Genomic DNA, 21,891 nt, shown 5'->3' on the forward strand with positions numbered 1-21,891 from the left:
CTGCTCCCTGGGGCTGTTTCTCAGCAGAAACTCCAGCCAGGTCAAGAGGGTCAGGCAGGCTCCTCTTGGGACACAAAGCTCTGCCAGGCTGGGGTTCATTCATTCATTGTCTTATTCATTCATGTCTTCATTACATAGATTTTCATCACAGACCTGATGTGGGCGAGACCCAGTGCTGAGTGCACACTGTGATTAAGACAGGGATGTGGCCCTGGTGGAGTTAGGCAGGACTCAGCACGTGCTCCCCTCATTTCGTCTGGGCCTAGAACAGTCCTGCATAAAAGTGCACAGGAAGCTGGGCAGAAGGGATCTGATCATCATAGTCTCAGTCTTCAGTCCTCTGTCCTCCTTGTTCTTGAGACTGTCAGGTCCTGCCTGTCCTTCCTGTGTGTATATCCTCAAAGTCCCCAGAAATGCCACTGCGAGGGCCCAGGCCTGGACCAACTCAGCCCTGTTGTGTTAACAGTCTCGAACCCCTTATTATTTGTGGTGTCTGCGGTCCTGCTTTCTCTGGGAAGAAAAGGTTTGCTTCTGGAGAAAAATGTAGAGAATGTCTTGTTCCTCTGTTCTTAATTCTGCCTTTGAGCCTGGGTGCATTTTGGGGACCCTACCTAGCCCCTTGGTTTTGGATGCCTAGGGGAGAGGAAGTCATTTGCTATTTAGTGCCTGGCTTGTTCATTTTCTTCCCATGTAACTGATTGGGTTCTGGCTCTTTTCTGACAAGTCGGGTGAAGCTGGAGACCCTTTGTCACCCATTCGTCAGCCTTTTTCCCCAACCAGGGGCTGGGCAGATGCTCCCTGAACTTAGTCAAGGAAATAGAAAGTTAGCTTGCAGTTGCCAAAAGGAAGGGGGTAGCCTACCTCTGAGCACCTTCCCTGAATCACTGCTCACCACTAGTCATCCTGGCCAGAAGGACTCCAGAACTGAGAAGGCTTTAGGCCCACAGCAGCCAGCATCAGACCCCGGGGCCAGGTTTCAGCTGCTTTCCAGTCCACAGAGGGTGCTCCCTAGGAACTCGCAGGTAGCGCCTGTCCCCCTGGCTCCCCTTTGGTCTGAGGTTCTTGCTGGGCAGGGCTCCTCCTGTCCCCAAAGACTGTGAAGACGGATGGTCCAGCAAGCAGCACAAATGAGAAGAGTGCACCTGCTCTGTAAACAGAAAGGTGTACAAGAGACCTTTGCTCTCTGTGGGTCTTACAGAGAATGTTTCCTTCCCTCCATCCAAATCAGGATCTCACTCAGTCCTGACTTCCAATTGCTTCAGTCTACATCGAACCCTCCCTTTCAGGCAGACTCTGCGCCCGACGGCTAAGGCTTTCATTTCCTTCTAGCTGCCTGTGAGTCCCTGCATTTATCTGCTCCCTGGCTCAGCCATCTATCATGCCCTGCCAGGTGTCCCGCCCTGGTACTGCTTTCTTTCATCCGACTTCTTTGTACCTTGTCTTCTCATTGTCTTGCCTTTTCAATTAGATTGCAAACACCTTGCCATCCTAGAGAGATACAAACGATTATTTTTGTTATTTTTAAATAATTTTTTTTTTTTTTTTTTAAGAGAGGGAGTCTTGCCGTGTTGCTCAGCCTGGTCTCGAACTCCTGACCACAACCTCCCGAGTAGCTGGGATTATAGGCACAAACCACCATGCCTAGCTAGATGATTATTATTATGTTTGTTTATTTATTTATTTATTTTTGAGATGGAATTTCGCTCCATTGCCCAGACTGGAGTGCAGTGGCGCAATCTCGACTCACTGCAACCTCCGCCTCCCGGGTTCAAGCGATTCTCCTGGCTCAGCCTCTCAAGTAGCTGAGATTACAGGCCCATGCCACCATGCCCAGCTAATTTTCTTTTTTTTTAGACGGAGTCTTACTCTGTTGCCCAGGCTGGAGTGCAGTGATGCGATCTTGGCTCACTGCAACCTCCGCCCTCCGAGTTCAAGCAATTCTCCTGCCTCAGTCTCCTGAGTAGCTGGGATTACAGGCACCTGCCACCACGCCCGGCTAATTTTTTGTATCTTTAGTAGAGATGGGGTTTCACCATCTTGGCCAGTCTGGTCTTGAACTCCAGACCTCAAGATCCACCTGCCTCGGCCTCCCAAAGTGCTGGGATTACAGGCATGAGCCACCACGCCCGGCCTCTAATTTTTGTATTTTTAGTAGAGACGGGGTTTCACCATGTTGGCCAGGCTGGTCTCAAACTCCTGACCTAGTGATCCACCCGCGTCGGCCTCCAAAAGTGCTGGGATTCTAGGCGTGAGCCACCGCACCCAGCCTAGATTATTTTTTAATATCTGTGCCTTGACATAACAGGACCCTGGGAATACAGCTAGGTCAATTTCGATTTGCTCTTTCCTCCTTTCCCAGGTGCCTCTTCCCTGGAGGCAGGAAGAGAGGTGTCTGCTACTGCTTTTTACCCTCTAAGCTCCTGACTGGGTGACTTGTGCGAAATAGATCATCAAAAGCACCAAGCGGTTGATTCTTCTCACACTCCTCCCCAATTCTGTATCTACTTGAAACTTCCAGCCAGAGCTCTCACACTTCAATTGAATCAATTCAGCATCTCTGAACACTAAATAATTTTTTGCCTTAACCCTTTTTAACCATTGAAGTTGTACATCCCAATTTTTTAGAAACTAAGAGGGGATAGATAAGCCTAGATGAAAACACTGTTTCTGGAAGGTAGCATTATGGTTATTTAGCTTTTTTGTATTTTTCAAAATGAACTTATGTAGCTTTGATCATTAAAAAAAATTGTAAAAAAAAAATCAAAGTATACTTCAGACCTATTTGGATTTACAAAGACCACAGACCGTTCTAATTTTGGCCATATTTTTTATGATAATGTAAATTATTTAATTTCTAATGGGGGTAGATTTATTGAAAGTTTTTCTTTCAAAATAACATAAAGTCGCTTCACATTTTAATATATGTCATTCTATCATTTTCTACGCATATATATGTTTATTTTTAGAGCGGTAGGCCCATTCTATTTATGCTCTCTTGTAAATTTTATTTTCCTTAATCATGTAACACATATATTCATCTGTGACATTAGGAAATGACTTTTAATGGGTCCCCAGGATTCTGTTGTGGGCTGTATATTTATTTAATCCTTTATTGTTGCATATTTGGGTTGCTCCATATTCTTTGCTCATAGATAACTGCTGGGGTTTAAAACATAAATATTATTTTTCATTGTCAAATTTACATAACCGTTTGCCTCTGGACCACTTAGCACTTATTTAGCTGTTTAATCCCGACTGTAACATGAGTTACGGGAATTTGTGATAGCTAAATAATGCTTCTTAGTTTTGGATCAGTATTATCCAAGCATCTCACTTAGACACGCGATGCTGGGCTGGGACTTTTGTGGATTACCCAACTACAAACCCTTAGTCTGTTGGTTTTTGTCCCAAGTTTTTATTTGAAAAAACTTTAAATCTACAGAAAAATTTAAGAGATGAGGAAAACTGGCAGCTTTCCCACAGCTGTATATCCTCTGGATTCACCAGTTATAAACACTTAGTTTTTAATGGAAGAAACTTTTATATAGTAACACGGTTTTTTAAAAACACAGATAAACAGGAAACACAGAGAGAATTAAGCTAAACAGAAAGCTTCTGTGATATGTGGAAATAGCACCAAACGATTATGCCATTATGATGTTGATATATGCCAGCCTATCTCAGAAGTGTGTCTCAAAGCCACCACCACGGAGAACAGGGTGCTGCTCTCCCCAGGGGGTACTTTAAATGCGGACATTGAGGACTACACCCCTCCACAGTCCTTGGAACTGGGGATTGTCCGGCTGTCTCCTTATTCTTGTTTTGCTTTGCACCATGGACAGCACGGTGCTTCCCAATGACACCTTAATTAAATAGTGGTCCCCAAATAAATAAATCACCAGAGTCAATCTTACAAAAACTATTTTAGAATTTTTCCTATCACCCTAGCTCAATTTAAAATTGAAAGCAGTATCTCCTCATCAAATAATTAAGCTGCTTGCTTTTGTACATTGGCAACATCATTTTCTGTCTAATTTGATATTCTGTGGGAAGCTGCAAAGCCAATTTAACTAATAAAATGAGGCATCTTTTATATTAGTGTTGGTGATTAACAGCAATATGTGCCTATTTTATTTTTGTTTAACTTGCCAAAGCTGCAGTGGTTAGAAACTGAGTAGAATTCGGGGCCCTGCCAGAAGTGTGGACCAGTTATGACACTGCAGAAAAGAACTATGTATTTGGTTTTGGAGTCAGAAAGGCATGAGTTTACGTCTTACTTCTACTGCTTATTTGTAGCATCCTCTTTGGGAGTTATCTCAGATTTTTCATTTATAAAATGCATGGGTTTTCAATTTTAAGACTTAGTATAAAGCTAGTCATTAAAACAGTGTGGTATTGACAAAACATTGACCATGTAGATCAGTGCAACACGAATCAATGGGGAAAAGATTGTCTTTTTCAACAAATGGGGCTGGAACTATTGGGCTTACATATGCAAAACAATTTTTAAAAGAACTATGACCCATATCTTACACTTTATAAAAAGTTAACTACAAATGGCCATGACTTTCAAAATTATCCATGTCATGAGCTCAGACAAATTAAACAGGGGCTGCCCAGGAGGGACAGAGTGCTTGTCAATGTAGAAAAATCTGGGCTACCTCTTATGTTCTAAGAATAGAAACAAGTAAAGTCATATAAGAGTCCCTAGTTTATTTCTGTTAATGTTAACAAAGAAAATAGGTATTTTAATGAATAATTTTGTGGTCGCTTTTAGGAACCAGTCAATCACATAAAATTTAATGGAAGGAAGAAATTTTAAAATCATAGGCACAGTTCACTTTATGTCTGTGTGTTAAAAAATGTACAAAATATTCCAAATTGTTCAGGTTGTCTTGTTCCTTGGGGGCTGCTGATTAAGGGTCTTAAATAGTGCAAATATGGTCTATTTGCTTGTTGCAAATTCTTTCTTATGAATGTATTAGCTTTCTTAGCAAAACTACAGTTGACCCTTGACCAATGCAAAGGTTAGGGGCACTGACTCCTGCACAGTCAAAAATTCGTGTATAGCTTTTGCTTCCCTAAACTTTACCAACAGCCTACTGTTGACTGGAAGCCTTGCTGATACCATAAACAGTTAACATATAGTTTGTATGTTGTATGTTAATGTATTGTGTACTGTATTCTTGCCATAAGTTGAGCTACTAACAAAATGATAAGGAGGAGAAAATGTACTTTTCACTAAATGGAAGTGGATCATCATAAAGGTCTTCATCCTCATCCCTGTCACATTGAGTAGGCAGTGGAGGAAGAGGGGTTCATCTTGCTGTCTGAGAGGTGGCAGAGGTAGAAGAGTTGGAAGGGGAGAAAGGAGCGGTAGACACACTGGTGTGACTTTTACTGAAAAAAAAAAAACAAAAAAAAACCACCCACCTATAAACAGATTTGCACAGTGCAAACCCATGTTGTTCAAAGGTCAACTGTATTAGGACCCCTTCCAGGTCTAGCAAATGAATTATCAGAGCAAGATAGGGTTTCTCTTTCTGTCTTCCCTGGGTATGGTTTGTTTTTGGTTGTATAGAGCCTCTGTGGAAGAGTTCTCCTGGGGACCCGAGCCGAAATAGTGAATTAATTGCATTTCTGGTGAGCCTGCAAAGCATTGTAGGGGAAATTACTGTTGATCTTAAAAAAAAAAAAAAATTCTGTTTCTGTCACAGAGCTGTGACAGAGAGCATCAATCAACTCATCACTCTGTGTACCCAACAAGCTCCGGGCCAGAAAGAGTGCGATAATGCCCTGCGGGAGCTCGAGGTAGGTCCCTGGGTCCCTGGGAAGGCTGCTGAGGACTTGAGAGAGGGAGTGTCTGTGTCTGTGTGTCTGTCTGTCTTTGTCTGTGTCTGTTCTTTCCCTATAGGGCTAGTTTTCTCTTCTCTGTCCTTGCCTTTTATCTTTCCTCGGAGGCTGTTAAGGCCAAAGTTGCAATCCAAGTGGAAAGAAACTAAGATAAACTAGATTTAGTTGGGATTATCGTTCCTGCTTCTCATTTTTCCAGCAGGAGGAGATGTATTTTGTTAAAGGATTCTTTATTTCAAACAGGAAGAGGCCTGTGATGTCGGGTGTAGGCTGAAGATCAGCAATTTTTACCTAAAAAATATTGGAGAGATTGTTCTGGAACAATGGGGAGAGCGCTAGAGGCTGGGATAGCTGTGCTTTTGAGTAAAAATGATTTTCCCATATATTGTGTCTGTACCATATAGGGGATATGTAAGAGGAATCCTAGGACTAATACTACTTACACAGTCAAGGTGGCTGTGGGTCCCCTAAGGGCCCAGAACACAGTGTGGGCACTTTTCATTTTATACTCATACTCATGTTATTTATGGAAAAGTTATGTATCCCCATAGAATGTGTGTGTGGGTAAACATAAAATCAGTGTACCTACTTGTATGTCCTAACCTGCAGTCCTAACCAATGCAGGTTATAATATTGAGGTGCCAGATGGGTATCTCAGTAGATGTGGGTTGATTGTCCCAAGGTACCTTCCATTTCTGGATAAATCAGCATGGGTCTGGCATGGTGGGAATACCCACTGCAGCTCCTGAAGCATTTGATTGAGGCCCTGGTACTGGCACTAGGCCATTGTGCACAGCTGGAAGTGAGAAGGGGATTGTTATCACAGGACTGAAGCATTCTGAAAACAGTTGAGAATGTTTCTTACATTGGCTGAATTACTACCCTATTCTGCTCTTTTCACATTTGCAAATATAAATATGTAGGCTGTTGACCTAAATGAGCTGTGTTGGCCTGGGTGCCAATACTCCGTCCCTTATTGATATCCTTGTTTGAAAAATATGACTGTTTTAGGATTGCTGTTACTAAAACAATTTTGATTATCCAAGGAGTGGGAGGAGGTTCTTGAATGAAATGAGCTCATTCCTTACACTGCCCTCTTTCCCTCCCATTTTTAACAGCTCAGCAGTTCCCCTTCCTTATCTCCCAGCCCCCCACCAGCCTTTGTAACTCAAATGACTGTCTTTTTGTTGGCTGTGTCCCAAAGATTGCTGGGTCCTAATGTACATTCTCGCTCCCTGGGGAGGAGGATAAATGGCTGCATCCCCAGGAAAAGTCCCTTACAAGTGGTGATCAAAGGTCATTACAGTGCCATGACTGAGCTAGCCATGGTTTTCAGTGGCTTAGAGACAGAGAGCCAGGCCCCTATACCCATTTATTTCCTTGATGAGGACCGAAACAACAATAAATATTTTCTATACTGTTTAAATTAAAAACAAATGAACCATCGCAATGGGCAGTTTGGGGAAATTACCTTCTTTCTTGCCTTCCCATTAAAATGTTCCAAAATTGGAAAAACTGAGGGTTCTTACTAGTCATGAAGAAATGGATGAATGGCCTTTTGAAATTTAAACTCCTTAGAATTATCCTGCAGAGAAATTGTGCTAATTGACCATGCATGTATTGCCTTATAGTAATGTTCTAATCTGTTTTAAATGCCATCCTTCTGTGTTTACTTTGTTTCTTCTCCTCTAAAACTGAAAACAAGAGATTCTAATCTCTGGCAAAGCTAACCAGAGACCTGCTCCCCTATAATGAGCATTGTGTTGCTGCTAACAGGAAATCTGAAGTCATGATGTCATGATCTAAATTCTCAAAAATCTGAGTAAAAGTGATTATGACCAGAAACTTATATATGGAGGGAAAGTTGATAGTTGGTAGTTGATGTTGCATTTCTCTTGCTGTATGACGTTTGCTTGCTTTTTATGTTGTGTTCTTCTTCTGTAGACTGTGAAGGGGATGTTGGACAATCCTAATGAACCTGTTAGTGACCTCTCTTACTTTGACTGCATTGAGAGTGTGATGGAAAACTCCAAGGTAAGACTGTCTGTACCATAAGTCAGAAGTTAGCATTGCTTGTCAATGTGGGGAGAAGTTTAGACGTGCCTTATGTGCATCTGCCCGTGGCTGGTCTGCAGGGCTAGCCGCATGTAGCGTGAAGCCTTGTGGAGCCCTTTGCTCAGGAGCTTCTCAAACTTGAGGGTGCATCAGAATCACCTGGAGGGCTTGTTAAATACAGATTGCCTACCCCCAAGTTTCTGTTTCAGTAGATCTGAGATGAAGCTGAGATTCTACATTTCAGACTATCTCCCGGGTCCTGCCCCTGTGGTCCAGGAACCATACTTTGAGAACCCTTTCCTCTCTTTTTTCACAACTGGGTCTTATTGTGAGTCAAATCGTGTGTTTTCTACACTGGGACTGATTTGGAAAGTCCTTCAGTGACTTGACTTACGTGGGATCCTCTTGTGTGTTCTTTTGCAGTCTATTCATGGCATGCATTCTCAAGGAGGGTGAAATTGTTTTGTTTTGGTAGGATGTTGGAGAGGTGTTGAAAAAATTTAAGTTAATGTAATGGCTTGTTACCCTGCTCCTATCTTAAGCTTACTCAACGAAATCTTGTTCTTTGGTATTTGATTAGGGAAAAAAAACTTAAATGGCTCCTTAGTGGAACAATAATGAAAAAAACAAACAAACTGTTGAGAAACACTCCTCTGTAGTAATCGTACCAATGTCTTTTGAGAATGTGAAAATTTCACCTTCATCAGATGAATGGATGTCGAGTTGTTGCAAGCTGGCTTTGTAGCTGGAACATGGTTACTTTTATTCTAGCAGGGAAACATCTGTATTGGTAGTGTCAGAAGGACTCAGTTTGATTTAGGCTAAAACCAGAATATCCTCATCCAGTACCTTTTATGGAATTATGATTGTCTAAGGGAAGGATGTGTACACACTCAGATCTAAAGAAATGGTTCCTTCTTAAAGAGGAATGTGAGCTTAGGAGGGAGGGAGAAATAGTGTACATGAAACTACCCTCTACCTTCTTTTTTTTTTTTTTTTTGGCAAGTCCTTATGTAAACTGGATTATTTTGTATATCTAAGCAATTTTAGGAAATTTATTCCCTTCCAAGATGGCTTATTGACAAATGGTCTCTGCTTTGGGTTCTAGACCTGGCAATACCATAGTCTCTCCAAAGGGTAAGACATCCTTCGGTTCCATCATTGTTGCCCAGGAAAATATGACCAGCCCTCCTGGGACATAGTGAGGGAACATCAGATTCGTATCGTGCACCCTGTACCTGCCCATGTGACCTTCACTGTGACCTTGTACAGGATGCGTGACCACTCTGAATTGGATTCTGAACACTAAAATCTCTTTTAGCTGTTATTGTAAAGATCTCTGAAGAAAGAACACACCATACCAGCGATTTTCAAAATAAGGCAAAATTCTTATAGTTTTCAGGAAACACACTTAACAAAGATCTCTATTTAAATTTTATTGTCAGTAACTAGACAAATGATATCTGGAAGGGTGAGTCTCCTGCTTTCTGTTTATGACCTCACCTACAGCTCAGTGGATATGATTTTTATATTCTAGGAACTAGTTCTCAGTTTAGACCGTTCACCTATGAGTTGCCTTTTATAGACTCTACTATATAGTCTGTGTATATTAACTGTAACTCCTTGGAATATAGATAACTTTGGGGTTATACTTTCATTGTACATATCTCTTTGTGGAATGGAAATGATGTAATTCTCTTCCATCTCTTCTTAATACAAATAAAGGAGAAAATGTCAAATGTTCCAAATTCAGTTGCCTTGAATGTTAAAGTTGGAGTGTAGCCTCCTTTACCCCTTGGTTTGAGGCAATGCTGGATAGAGAATGTTGCTGGCCGTTTGTTTTGCAGGTTCTGGGTGAATCGATGGCAGGGATTTCACAGAATGCCAAGACTGGGGACCTCCCTGCCTTTGGGGAATGTGTGGGGATTGCATCCAAGGCTCTCTGTGGACTGACAGAGGCCGCAGCCCAGGTAAGGGGCTGGTCCTGATACACCCATGTGCCCTGTGCCAGATCCCTGTGGGAGGTGCGGGGGAACTCCAGCTGCACCTGTTTCTCCAAGTACCACCACAGAAACCATGGGAAAGACAGTGGCTTCTGTGCTGGCTGGGGCATTTACACAAAACATGAGCCAGTTAACCCCCAGGAGCAGAGCAGCCATGGGCCAGGCTGGGGAGCACGGCGAGACTCAGTACAGACCCAGCATATAGGTTCAGAGGCCAACATTTCAATCGTTTTAAAAGTTTTTATTATAGATGAGTTGTTTGGGGTAGAAAAATAAGCACTAAATAATTTAAATTTGCTGAGGCTTTAGAAATGCAAAACTCTTTCATCATGCTCTTTTTAGGATCAGAGAGAGAAAAAAATTAGATGCCATCATGCAGAGAAATGATATGGCACATTCCTTGCCCTTCTTTGACTATCCTGTGTATTTTCAATGATGATTGACCTCCTATGACAGAAGCTTCAAAGATGTCAGCAGCTACTTTAACGGGTTCATCATTTGACAATTACCTTGAACTTAGAAGATTTTACTGAACCACAGAGAAACATTACTAGTTTAGGGGATGAAATTCTCTACCTTCATCCTTCCCCTCAGATCTCAGGGGAAATGAAATAAGATAAAATTCCTGTGCACAGATTCATTTTTTCTCTTTTATTTGGCTGACACATCTAAACGGAATTGCAAAGAGAAGACCTTCCTTTGTGCCCTCTTGTCCTCTTGGGAACCAAATGCTGTCTCTTTTGTTGTTGTTTTTTTCTGGGCCATCTTACTCAATTACAGAATTAAGATCCCTTCTGCTATTGAAAATACTGACCTAAGCAATAAGGACATGCTTCGGTAAGCTATGAGATGAGGAACCCTAGGACAGGGCAGGCTCCAAAGTTGGCTGACCCAGCAGCTCCACGCCATTGGTCTGCATGCACCCACTGTTTTCTGCCTCTCCTGTCTGCCAGCCAAAGAGTCAGCTTCATTCGGAGGCTGGGCAGCCTCGTGATCACAAAACAGCTGCCAGAGTAGTCAGGGCTGTGTCCATCCTTATCCATGCCCCCAAAGAAGAATTTCTTGAGGCTCTCTCCTAAGAACAAGGAGACTTTGTTCCATGAGCTTGTGATAAACTCCTGCTGGCATGTCAAGCTGGCATAAGCCTGTTCATTACTACACCCTTATTGGTGAGTGGGATGAGATGACCTTGACCAGTTTAACTAAGCAGTGCCTGAGTGTGACAGCAGCATATATAGTGCGGACCATCATCCCCGACAGGCTCACGTGGGAGCATAGAGCCTGAGCTGTGGTTTTTCTCTTCCCTTTCTAGGCTGCATACTTGGTTGGCATCTCTGATCCAAACAGCCAGGCAGGCCACCAGGGCCTAGTGGACCCCATCCAGTTTGCCAGGGCTAACCAGGCCATCCAGATGGCATGCCAGAACTTGGTGGACCCTGGCAGCAGCCCATCACAGGTAACTGTTGGGGAGGATGTAAGATTTCAAGCCCTTAAGCAGCTCCTCTAGGTAGGTTGTGGGAGGCTATGAGAAATTAATAAAGAATCTTGTTCTTTCAGAGCTTGCAAAGGTAGCTAAATGCCAGCACTGTAGATAATGACTTGGGTGGGGACAAATATTGCAAAATATGATGGATCTGGAAATTTGTAAGTACCTTGAAATGGGGTGCCAGAAGGCAAAAGGAGTGAAGTAATCACAGTGAGATTCACAAGGAGTCTTCATTTCAGGGGACATGCATTGAGGGCTTGTTCTGTGCTTAGCTGTAAGGGGTCAGTGTGTGCAGGGCTCCATTTTCTACCCCTTGGCTCTTAGTGTGTTGGGCAAAGTTTGGAAAATGCCATGCATGATGACAGTGCCAGGGATGTGCAAAGGAAGGTGTGATTAATTCTCCAAGGGGGCTGTCGGGGCTCACTTCCCAGAAAGGACGGCCCTGAACCGGGCCTCAAAGTTGGGTAGAATCTGTAGCACAGAAAGAAGCCAGAGTGCCATTTGACGAAGAGCCAGTGTGTGTGACATTCCATAACATGTCTCATACCTGAGTGGCATAGGGTACCGGTCACTTATTAAAACAGTGTGTACTGAAAGGAAGGAGAACTGGATGGAATGGGGGTGGCGGAGGCAGTCTTGTTAGTGACATGTCTACCATCAACCTGGGGCCCACATTCTTGAGGCGGGAGAAGGACCTGAACAAAGAAGGAAACACAAGGACCATGTAGACCTAAAGCAGCCCCGAGAGCTGGTGTGTCTGGGAGTCCTTACCCATCCAGCAAGGCCAAAGGGGTGTTACCAGCCTCAGCAAAGCAGAACAGGTGGATTCAGGAGAGCAAATCAGTTGAGGCTGGCGGGGTGGAGCCTGTGGAACTTCCTGAGCCAGACACCTCAGTAGATGTCAGCAGCTCTCCCATGGATGAGAAGGGAGCTGTTGCACCTTGATATGTAATTTTCTCATCTGGATCTGGGCTCTACAGTCTGATGGCCACTGGCTACATGTGGCTGTTAAGCACCTGAAATGGAACTAGTCTGAATTGCGATGGGTTGTGAATATGCAGTACACCCTGAATTTCAAAGACTTGGTATGAAAAAAGATGATAAAATCTCAGTAATATTTTTAAATTGATTATATGATGAAATTTTTGGATATACCAAGTTAAATAGAAGAAATTATTTCATTAATTTCTCTTGTTTCTCTACTTACTTTAAGGTGACTACTAGAAAACTTAAAATTGTGTATGTGTAAACCTTGGTCTAGATTCTACACCCTGGACCTCCTATGTGGGATTCCAAAGGCTAACTGATTACATCTCCTTTAAGACTACGTGGGGCTCAGCCTATCCCACCACTATGTCAGCACCTCCTTTTTTCTTGTTCTTTCTTTATTATCTTTGCTTAACATTTCTTGCCGTCCTCTTTCTTGGAGTGACTTTGAGGGTGGCAGAACTAGACATGCTTGTAATTACATAGGCTCTGAACATGTGAGTTGAACAGGAACCCAGGGCCGAGGACCAGGGTGGACCCCTCTGCACTGTAGCATGGGGTACCCCCAACCTAGCTCCATGCTTTGTAGGTCCTGTCAGCTGCCACCATTGTTGCCAAGCACACATCAGCCTTGTGCAATGCCTGCCGCATCGCCTCATCCAAGACGGCCAACCCAGTAGCCAAGAGGCACTTTGTCCAGTCAGCCAAGGAAGTCGCCAACAGCACTGCCAACCTGGTGAAGACCATCAAGGTAGGTAGCTGGATTATAGGCCTTATTCAACTCCTGTTCCGGAGCGGGAAGGGGAACAAGATTTAAGCTCCGCTCCTCTCCTTGGCTAGTGAAGCTTAACTTCTAATTCAGTCTTACGGTTTATGTCACTGAAGAGGCATCCCTTACTAATGGAGATACTCTTCATGAAAAACCAACAGCCTTGCCCTCTACTAACCTTTTAGCTGGTGGGGAGGGAGGCCTCCCAAATTCTGTACATGAGGAACTTAGGGACAGAACTCTGATGGGAAAGGATTGGTTATAGGGCCTCTGTTAGCGCTATGCTTGTGTAGCAAATACTCTGATTTTACTTAAACGATATGTTTACTTATGGCGTTTTTGGGTAGGCTGGTAGAGGGCTCTCTCATTGTTGCTGGATATATCTGGACCAAGAGAGTAGGTAGAAGGAGAAGGGAATGGGAAATTTTGGAAAAATCACTTAAAACATTTTCATCATTCCTGTGATATTAATTCTGTTTATAGCTGTTTGAATTTTTTAAGTGGAGCATCAACTTTTCAAAATAGAGCCTCTGGTGTTTGTAGCAAATTCACCTTTGCATTAAGGTATATGGGGATGTGGCGGGCAGGCAGGGTTCACTTGCAAGAAGCAAGTGGGAATCACTAGGCCGTAGTACTTGTAGATGGGTGATAAAGCCACAAACACAGTCTGCCCTCAGCCAGGACCAAGCAGGCAGCAGGCAGCTGGCCTGTGGGAACACAGCCACAGCCTGGACAACAGACCACAGGCAGAAGGCCCAGCACCATCTCCCCAGCTCCCTCCACAGCCCCAGCCTTCAAAGGAGCATTGTCATGGGAGGCAGGATACCAGTTCTGTGTTAAACCCTGGACGCCACTAAAGGGAAAGGCATTGAAGGAGTTAACACTTTTTACTTCAGGGTTTTGTGTTCATTCAGATGGGAGGGTTGGCTTTACTGCTGGGACAAGTCCTAGAGGAAGAAGTTTTCCCAGTTCTCTCCAGAGGATAGGACACTGCACACCTCACTTTATTTTGACTACAAAAAACCAGTGCAATTGTATGCAGAAATTAGTCAACAGGATGACCAAGTAGAGGCAAAAGGAGAGAACACCCAGCCCAGCACCAGCTGGAAGCTGGCGGTCAGCACATGGGGCTCGCACCCCAGTCAGCAGCTTCTTAGCTATTGAAACAAAGAGTCTTTTTTAAGAAATGAGCAAACAAAAACCCCTCCCTATTTGAAGGCAAGAGTAAGCTCAGTTGAAAATGAATAAAGCCAGTGTCCAGGTGCCCCATGATCCTGGTGGCAGGTTACCTGAATTACCATCGTAGTTCACAGTAATTAGGAAGTAATAAAGCTTACATTTACAAATGTGTATTTGGTGCTTTGGGTATGTTACTCGTTCACTCCATACAACCACCCTGTGCTTACCGCATTTTACAGGTGGGAACCTGAGGCACAAAGAGGTTAAGTAACTTTACCAAGGTGACCCAGCCAGGAAGTGGTAGGGCAGAATTCAAACCCAGGCCCCAGAGCCGCTGCTTTCAGCCCTGGCGTGCTGTTCACCTCTTGGGATGGAGAGACAAAGTCATCTCTCCAGCCTGGGAGGAAAGACCTTGCTGTGTTTGCAGGGCTTGTATGTGAGTCTGGGGAGGTGAGGGTGGAAAGAGCAACAGAGTTGACAGCAGTGACATCGTTGGTTGCTGTGTAATGAGCTTGTCTCAGTTAAAATCGATCATTTTGTGGTTGTTAAAAAACATTATATTTAGATGGACCAATGGGGTAAAAAAAAGGAAAGACACTCTTTATTCTGTAGAAATTCCTGGAGCCCTTTCTTGTCTGCCTCCTCTTCGGTTTTAAATCCTGACCTATCTCTATATAAAGCATCTCTGTTAAGATCTCATGTTCTTTTCAGATTCTCCTCACAGTGTCAAACCCTCTTTGCAATTCCCTGCAGCAAATGAGCTCTTGTGATGGCCTAAAAGATAGGCCTGTACAGAACATCAGAGGAGGAATGTCGGGGGGTTGTAACGTGGAAAAGATAAAGGCCTCTGCCTCCTGGAGCACCCCGGGAACGAGGAGCAATGCAAGAGGAACAGAAATGAACATGTTGCCCCTCAGCGTGTGCAAATGGGCCTGGTTTTTCAATTCCCATCGCGTGGCAGGGTTTGCTGGAAGCCATGAGCTTTGCTTTTAATTTACTAACAGGAAAGTGGTAAAGGTCGTTTCACTGTAGCACATGGTACTATATACTGAACATTTTCCTGTTTGAAGGAATGGTTATGTATTCTCTCAAACAGAAAAACAAATGAATATTTAATTCCCTAAGTGCTTAAGACAGCTGCCCTCATAGCTGCATATTACTCTTAAGTTTTATGTGCTGCTTAATGCTGTTTTTTTTCTTTTAACCGTGAGGATGTGCCCAAGCCTAAATCTCAGCTGCCACACCCTTATAGTCATGAAGAAGGGAGGGGAGCCACCAGGAGAAGCACGAGGGGGCAGGAGCAGATTACCTCACACAGTGGCTCATTAGCATCAGTCACTACTGATGGCTCTCTGTAAAATCCCAGAGCAGGGCTGCGTGAGAATCCATTTCTGTATTTCTGCCTTCTGCCAGGGATGGCTCTAAATGCTGGGTATGGTAGAAAGATGCACACCCCTAACCACAGCGGCTGTGTCTCCGAGTCACCACGCACTCTGTTGCCTGCCTTTCTCTCTTCATTCAGCTCATTACCTAGTCTTGAATCAGATGTGTGGAATGGAATGTTATTTTAAATGTGCAGTCACTCACATTTGAGTGCCAAGTAGAAATTATGCAACAGCAGCATTTGTTTTTCTGAGAAGTTGAAGTTTGGCCTTGCCCCTCACAGCAGAGTTAAAGTTCGGGGTTTTTGCAGTTAAGCACTTTCAGTGTGTACCACAGACACCCGATCCAGCTCTCTTTAATCGAATTTGACTTGGCCGTGAGTATGCTTTCTTGGTCATCCCTATGTTTGGATTGGGAAAGTGGTTTCTTGAAAAGGAAAAGGAAAAAGGCTCTTGGGCTTTTTACTGCTTGTTCTGTTGCCTTTGTCTAAGGTCAGCAGGAGAGAAGGGAGCCAGGAGGCTCGCATCATTGTTTGAAGCATGCCAGTGAGTAGCAAGGTGACCTTGTCAAGTCATGTCACTTTCCAGGTACTGGTTTTATTGTCTGGAGAATTGGGGGTTTAAGCTTCAACTGTCCTTAGGGTCCCCTCTAATCCCCGAAGTTCATGAGTCTTTGATTTTGTGCATTCACAGAAATTGTTTCTTCCAGGTCTCTATGGTATTTTGCTAAGGGGGAACACTTGGAGCAGGCTCCGGGTTTGGAAGTGTTCTTGTCCTGGTGGGGCCTGGATATATGGCTAAGTAAATTTACCCTTTCATCATTATGGCTGGTATGCCAGACGTTCTGTGACATGGAAACTCTCATGCTTGAAATTTCACCATTGGGCAGCTTTGAGTATTCAGTTCACTTGAGTGGCTCTGCTGTGCCCAATGGAAGCAGAGTTTAGAGTGAAATAATACCTGTGCAAACTATCCTTTCTGATGCCGGATGCCTTCTTTGGATGAAGTAACTTGTCCTTTTTGAGAATGGAAGATGATTGCTGTAGCTTGCTATTCTAGGTCATGTTATTCAAGGCTCTGACCTGCAAATAGCAATGGGCTATATGTTAATATGATTTTAAGGCCTATGCTCAAAACAAAAGCCCCAAACAAACAAACAAAAACCCCATCTTTATTCTAGTAGCGCTGTCTATGAAACCTACACAATTAGAAAACCATTCCTTGAGATTTCCCTTGAGTAGAGTCATCTTCTCAGTTTGAAGAAGTTCAGCTTAGGGTTGGTGGCTTGATTGGCTGCCCTTCTTCCCAATAGACTGAGAGGTTGTGGGAGCAGAAAGGGGAAGAGAAAAGCGCGGAGAGGTAAGAAGCAGGAAGGGGGAGCAGCACCAAGGGAAGGCTGAGCATCTCCTGTTAAGCTAGAAGTTGTGTGATCCCAGCTGAAAGGATATGATTGGAGAAAGCCATGTATCCACTGGTGGGGCTGGGACCTGAGTTTCTTCCACTCCAAAGTCCACTCTTGCAATCAGCTTGCTTCACTCCTTTGCCTATGTTTGGGTCCACCTGTGTCAGGCACCTGCTGAGGGGCACCCACCCTGCCTGGCACTGGTGTTCTCAAATTGCCCTGAAGTCTGGTAAATCCTGACCTCCAGGGATCTACCAAACTTCAGAGCAATATTAACAGTGCAACAAGATCAGAGTGCCAGGGTGGTCCACTTCTACCTGGCCAGTGCCGGCAACATAAATCAACGTTTACCAAGTATGTCAGTGGTAGTGAGAAATGAGGTTTAAATGTGAGCAAGAAGTAGCCAGTGTGCAAGGGTTTCCATCGGGCCTGGAAGAATGACAGAACTGGAGAGGTGAGGGTAGGGTCAGGGCCTGTCAGATGGGGGAAGGGCATGAGCCAAGGCGAGCCAGGCACTGTATTAGCAAAAAACAATAAATTAGCCAGGCTTGCGGGAATTCCTCTGAAAATATTAACATTGTGGGTATGTAATTATTGTCCCAAGCTGCCAAGGCTTGATTGGAATGTAGTTGTTATTCAGAAATGGCCTTCAAACCAATGGTGCTTGCCTCCTCTTGCTTTACTGGAAAACAGAAATGCTCCCATCTCAGATCTGCTATGCTTGGTGATGCCAGTGCCCCTGTTTTTTTGATCCCAGTTGTCTAAATTGGCTTTATATGTTGCTCATAAGGGTTAAGTTAAAAGTTTCATTGGTCATTTAACAAGGAAATTTGCGTTCTTCTGCAAACATAACTGCCTTCTCAAGGGTAGCCTTTTGCTGGGAGGGAGGGTTTCTGTCATTGGATCACAGGCTGTAGGTTCTAACAGCCTTGATCCTGAGGAGGTAGAGTCCAGGGCTGGGAACCGCATCGAAGTGTTAACCCTTTGTGAGGCAGTCTGGCATGGATCACAGGCCACATTCCTGGATTCTCATCCATCCAGGCCATAAATCAGCAATAGGCCTGATCACTCAATGCCATTGTGTTACCTGCTGTTAGTTTTGTTTTGTATTGTTTTTTAATTATGAAGCGTAAGATACATAGAGAGAAAACACGTTGTGTGTAGAGTCCAGTGAATTTTCTCCAGTGGAACACACCTTGGTAACTCTAGCCAGATTAAGAAACAGAATGTTATTGGCACACAGAAACTTTCCTTGTGCTTTCTCTGGTCTTATCTGCTCTTCTCACACCCTAGATTAGGAGGGCCACCTGTGTTTGCACTTGGTACTAATGGAATTGTACAGGAGGTACCCATTTGTGGGTGGCCTGTTTTGTTAAATATTATGTTTGAGATTTGTTTGTATGGCTGGGGATAGTTCTCGTCTATTCCTTCCCATTGGATTCCACTGTGTTCATTTCCAAATGATGACAGTTATGCCCACCTTGCCTGCATCGGTCATTAGGGAACATCCAGGTAAAACTTAGAAAAAGTTAAAAGTACTGCTTTAAAATACAATAAAGTATGTTTATTGTTTGGAAGAGAATAGATTTAATCTGAGTAAAATGAAGGCGAAGATCCGAAGGATTCTAGTCTCAGAAGTGAAGAGGAAAGTCATTCCGCTGCATGGTCTGGTGCAGGGGGTCACGGGGCGTTGAAGAGCAGGCTGCTGTTTAAATCTGTGTCTCTGTTTCCTGGGAAAGGGACATTGACTGTGGAGGCCATTGTCTTGTGAGCTACCCATTTGTCTTTAATTCTTCACAACTGCTAACGGGGCCCCTCTGCTTGATGGCGGGGGTCTCTTTAATCAGTTCTTATTTATTGGTTATGAAGTCACCAAACATTTTCAGTGTTCCCATTGAACCACCTTCTTTCACTCAGAGGTGATTCCTGTGGTTCAGGAATGACTTGTGCTTCTCAATCAGGCAGAATCTCTGTGTTTTGCCCCATCAGGCCCTGGATGGGGATTTCTCTGAAGACAACCGCAGTAAGTGTCGCATGGCCACCGCACCCTTGATTGAAGCTGTGGAGAACCTGACGGCGTTCGCCTCGAACCCTGAGTTTGTCAGCATTCCCGCCCAGATCAGCTCCGAGGTAGGGCATTTGTGCAGGAAGATCACATTAAGGTCTTTGGCTAACTCTGTGTGGCACCGAATGAGTTAATAGTCAAAACTCCGAAAGCTCTTTCTGTCAATATGCCTGCGACTGTTACTCTTGTCCCCCATGGCATGTGCACAGTGAGTGAAACACAGTGACTCCACCTCTCTTGAGAGATGACATATATGTAGAGAACAATCTTACTGCCTAGGTTTGGGGTGATTCTTGGAATGTGTCACACTCAAAAATGCTAGTTAAGGGGCAAACATGGGTTTAAGTCCCCACCGTGCAGACCCCGGGTAATCTGGTCTTCATGGTTCCCTGCCCTCTTTGTCTCCTTCAAAGGGCCGAGGTGGTGATTTGGCAAAGAACAGGACCTTTCAGGGCCCACCTCATTCACTCGTATCTTCGACCCTGACTTTGATTTCTCTGCCGTTTGGTCTCAGGGTTCGCAGGCACAGGAACCAATCCTGGTTTCAGCCAAGACCATGCTGGAGAGTTCATCGTACCTCATTCGCACTGCACGCTCTCTGGCCATCAACCCCAAAGACCCACCCACCTGGTCTGTACTGGCTGGACATTCCCATACAGTGTCCGACTCCATCAAGAGTCTCATCACTTCTATCAGGTCAGTTTCCCATCCGGAGGTTGCTGCCAGCCTGCATCTCAGCGGGGCAGGAGGAGGACAAGCCCACCAGGCTTTATCCTTAATAGTGATGTTGTTGATCATTATCATCGTTTTCTTTATCTCTTTGGGGCCAGAAGCACTGGTCACAATAGTAATTGCTAACTTAAGTACTTACCATATACCACATACTACTCCAAGTGTTTTATCTATATTACTTTATTTGAACATCACAACAGTCTTGTAAGGTACCATTGTCATTATTTCCATTGTACCGATGAATAAGTTTAGGCAGAAAAATTTGGGTAATATCCCCAAGGTCACCGTAAGGCCCAATGGCTGTCTAATCACTGTACCACATTGTCTGTATCTAGGAGTTTAGGCATTGAGCACCATTGTTATTTAGCAGGATTCGGGGTTGCAGTTAGTTTGCTAATAAGACAAAGAATATTCTAGGGCCTGCAGTAACTCTGAGCATCTCTGACCTCCTTGGTGATAGTGGGAGCCTAAAAAGACATCCCCAAATAGACATAACATTTCTGAAGTTAGCCAGTTAATACCTCACAGCATGAAATTCATCTTCCTTAATTATATTTTGCTTCCTAGTTGCGTTTGAAGCTCAAAACCACAGTTAACTTTATTTCTTAATGGCTTGCAAAGAAAACTTCACTACATGTTTTAATTCCTACTATAGCCCAGGACTTTGTGACTCGTATGCAATGTAGAAAGCATAATACGTTTGCACTGGAAATAGTGCTGACTTTTTTTTTTTAATAAGAGTCCTGTGCTTAAGCCAGTGAATAGAGAATCCAAGTCCAAATTGCTCCCGTTGCAGTTGCCTGTTATCAGCCTAAGGTGGAGGGCAGGACCATATTCTTTCCACCAGAAATAAGTAGAGTTATCTGAAGTGTTAAATTAAGGAATGCATGGGCTGTGCAGTGAGACATTGCCAACCAAGAGTCAGGGATTCCTCCTGAAAGGAGGTGACTGAGTCAGGGAGGAAGTGGACAGGGATCCTGGCCCACCAGTGCTGGAGCAGGCTGTGGGACTTGAGCCCCATGGAGCTTGTGTCCAACTTGCACTGTTCCTTCCAGGGACAAGGCCCCTGGACAGAGGGAGTGTGATTACTCCATCGATGGCATCAACCGGTGCATCCGGGACATCGAGCAGGCCTCGCTGGCTGCTGTCAGCCAGAGCCTGGCCACAAGGGACGACATCTCTGTGGAGGTAAGCTGGGAATCTGGGGGCCTGCTTAGCAGCCTCTAGATATGTTGAAAAATCTCAGCATCAGACTTGGAGGGGTAGAGGTTGTGGGTCCAAAATGTTTCTGTTCCTGGAGTTTCATCATTAGACAGCCATTCTCTGTGGAGCCAATCTGGGAACTTTTTGGAGAGGGTAGGGCGGATGCCAAGTAGAGAAGGGTGACTTAGGGGAAGGAATACATGTACTGGGGTGGAAAGTTCAAATGTGGCTGAAATTGGGAGGGAAAATAGCAATATCAAGGTAATTTAGGGGTTAGGTGGGTACCGTGTTTGTTTTAACACATCAGTAGAGTGGACCTAGGTATGTAAATAGTAAATAATTCTCTGTTGTCATATTTCATCAGTGTGCTTTTTAGTTAGTTGGCAAATTCAGCATTAAACTAATGCATTGGGTCTGTTCAGAGACCAAGGATTCTGCCCTAAGTTATTCAATATCTAGCATTTGAGGACTTTGGCATCCTATTATTAATTTAAAGCCACTTTGCCCTCTCTTGCTTGTTTTTCCAAAGTTTAGAATGGAATTTTCCTACTTTTTCCCTTCGGGTTTTTTTCTGTTACCTGTCCAAAGGTTCCTGACTTTTACTTCTATCTCTACTGAAAGCACAGTACTTGACATGCAGAAGGTGCTTAATAAATATGGATGGTCTGTTTATTGATGTTTATCTTCCTGCCACTGAATTCATTAACAATCAGCTTTCGGCCCAGAGTTAGTATTGCTCATTTTTATTAATAGAGCTGTCTATTTTGCTCCACCT

At 44.0% G+C, this 21,891-nt stretch overlaps 1 protein-coding gene across 1 annotated transcript in view; it reads left to right on the forward strand.

The window, feature by feature from the left end:
* The window catches only part of TLN2 (talin 2), a 294,008-nt gene that overhangs the window by 191,660 nt on the left and 80,457 nt on the right, over positions 1–21,891 (forward strand). Inside the window, exons 32-39 of the mRNA XM_011967667.1 lie at positions 5,718–5,811; positions 7,798–7,887; positions 9,756–9,878; positions 11,224–11,367; positions 12,974–13,135; positions 19,106–19,246; positions 19,696–19,877; positions 20,969–21,101. Coding sequence (XP_011823057.1) covers positions 5,718–5,811; positions 7,798–7,887; positions 9,756–9,878; positions 11,224–11,367; positions 12,974–13,135; positions 19,106–19,246; positions 19,696–19,877; positions 20,969–21,101 — 1,069 coding nt within the window. The remainder of the gene's footprint in view (positions 1–5,717; positions 5,812–7,797; positions 7,888–9,755; positions 9,879–11,223; positions 11,368–12,973; positions 13,136–19,105; positions 19,247–19,695; positions 19,878–20,968; positions 21,102–21,891) is intronic.

This window comes from Mandrillus leucophaeus, unplaced genomic scaffold (assembly GCF_000951045.1).
Source record: "Mandrillus leucophaeus isolate KB7577 unplaced genomic scaffold, Mleu.le_1.0 Scaffold12, whole genome shotgun sequence".
Taxonomy (NCBI): domain Eukaryota; kingdom Metazoa; phylum Chordata; class Mammalia; order Primates; family Cercopithecidae; genus Mandrillus; species Mandrillus leucophaeus.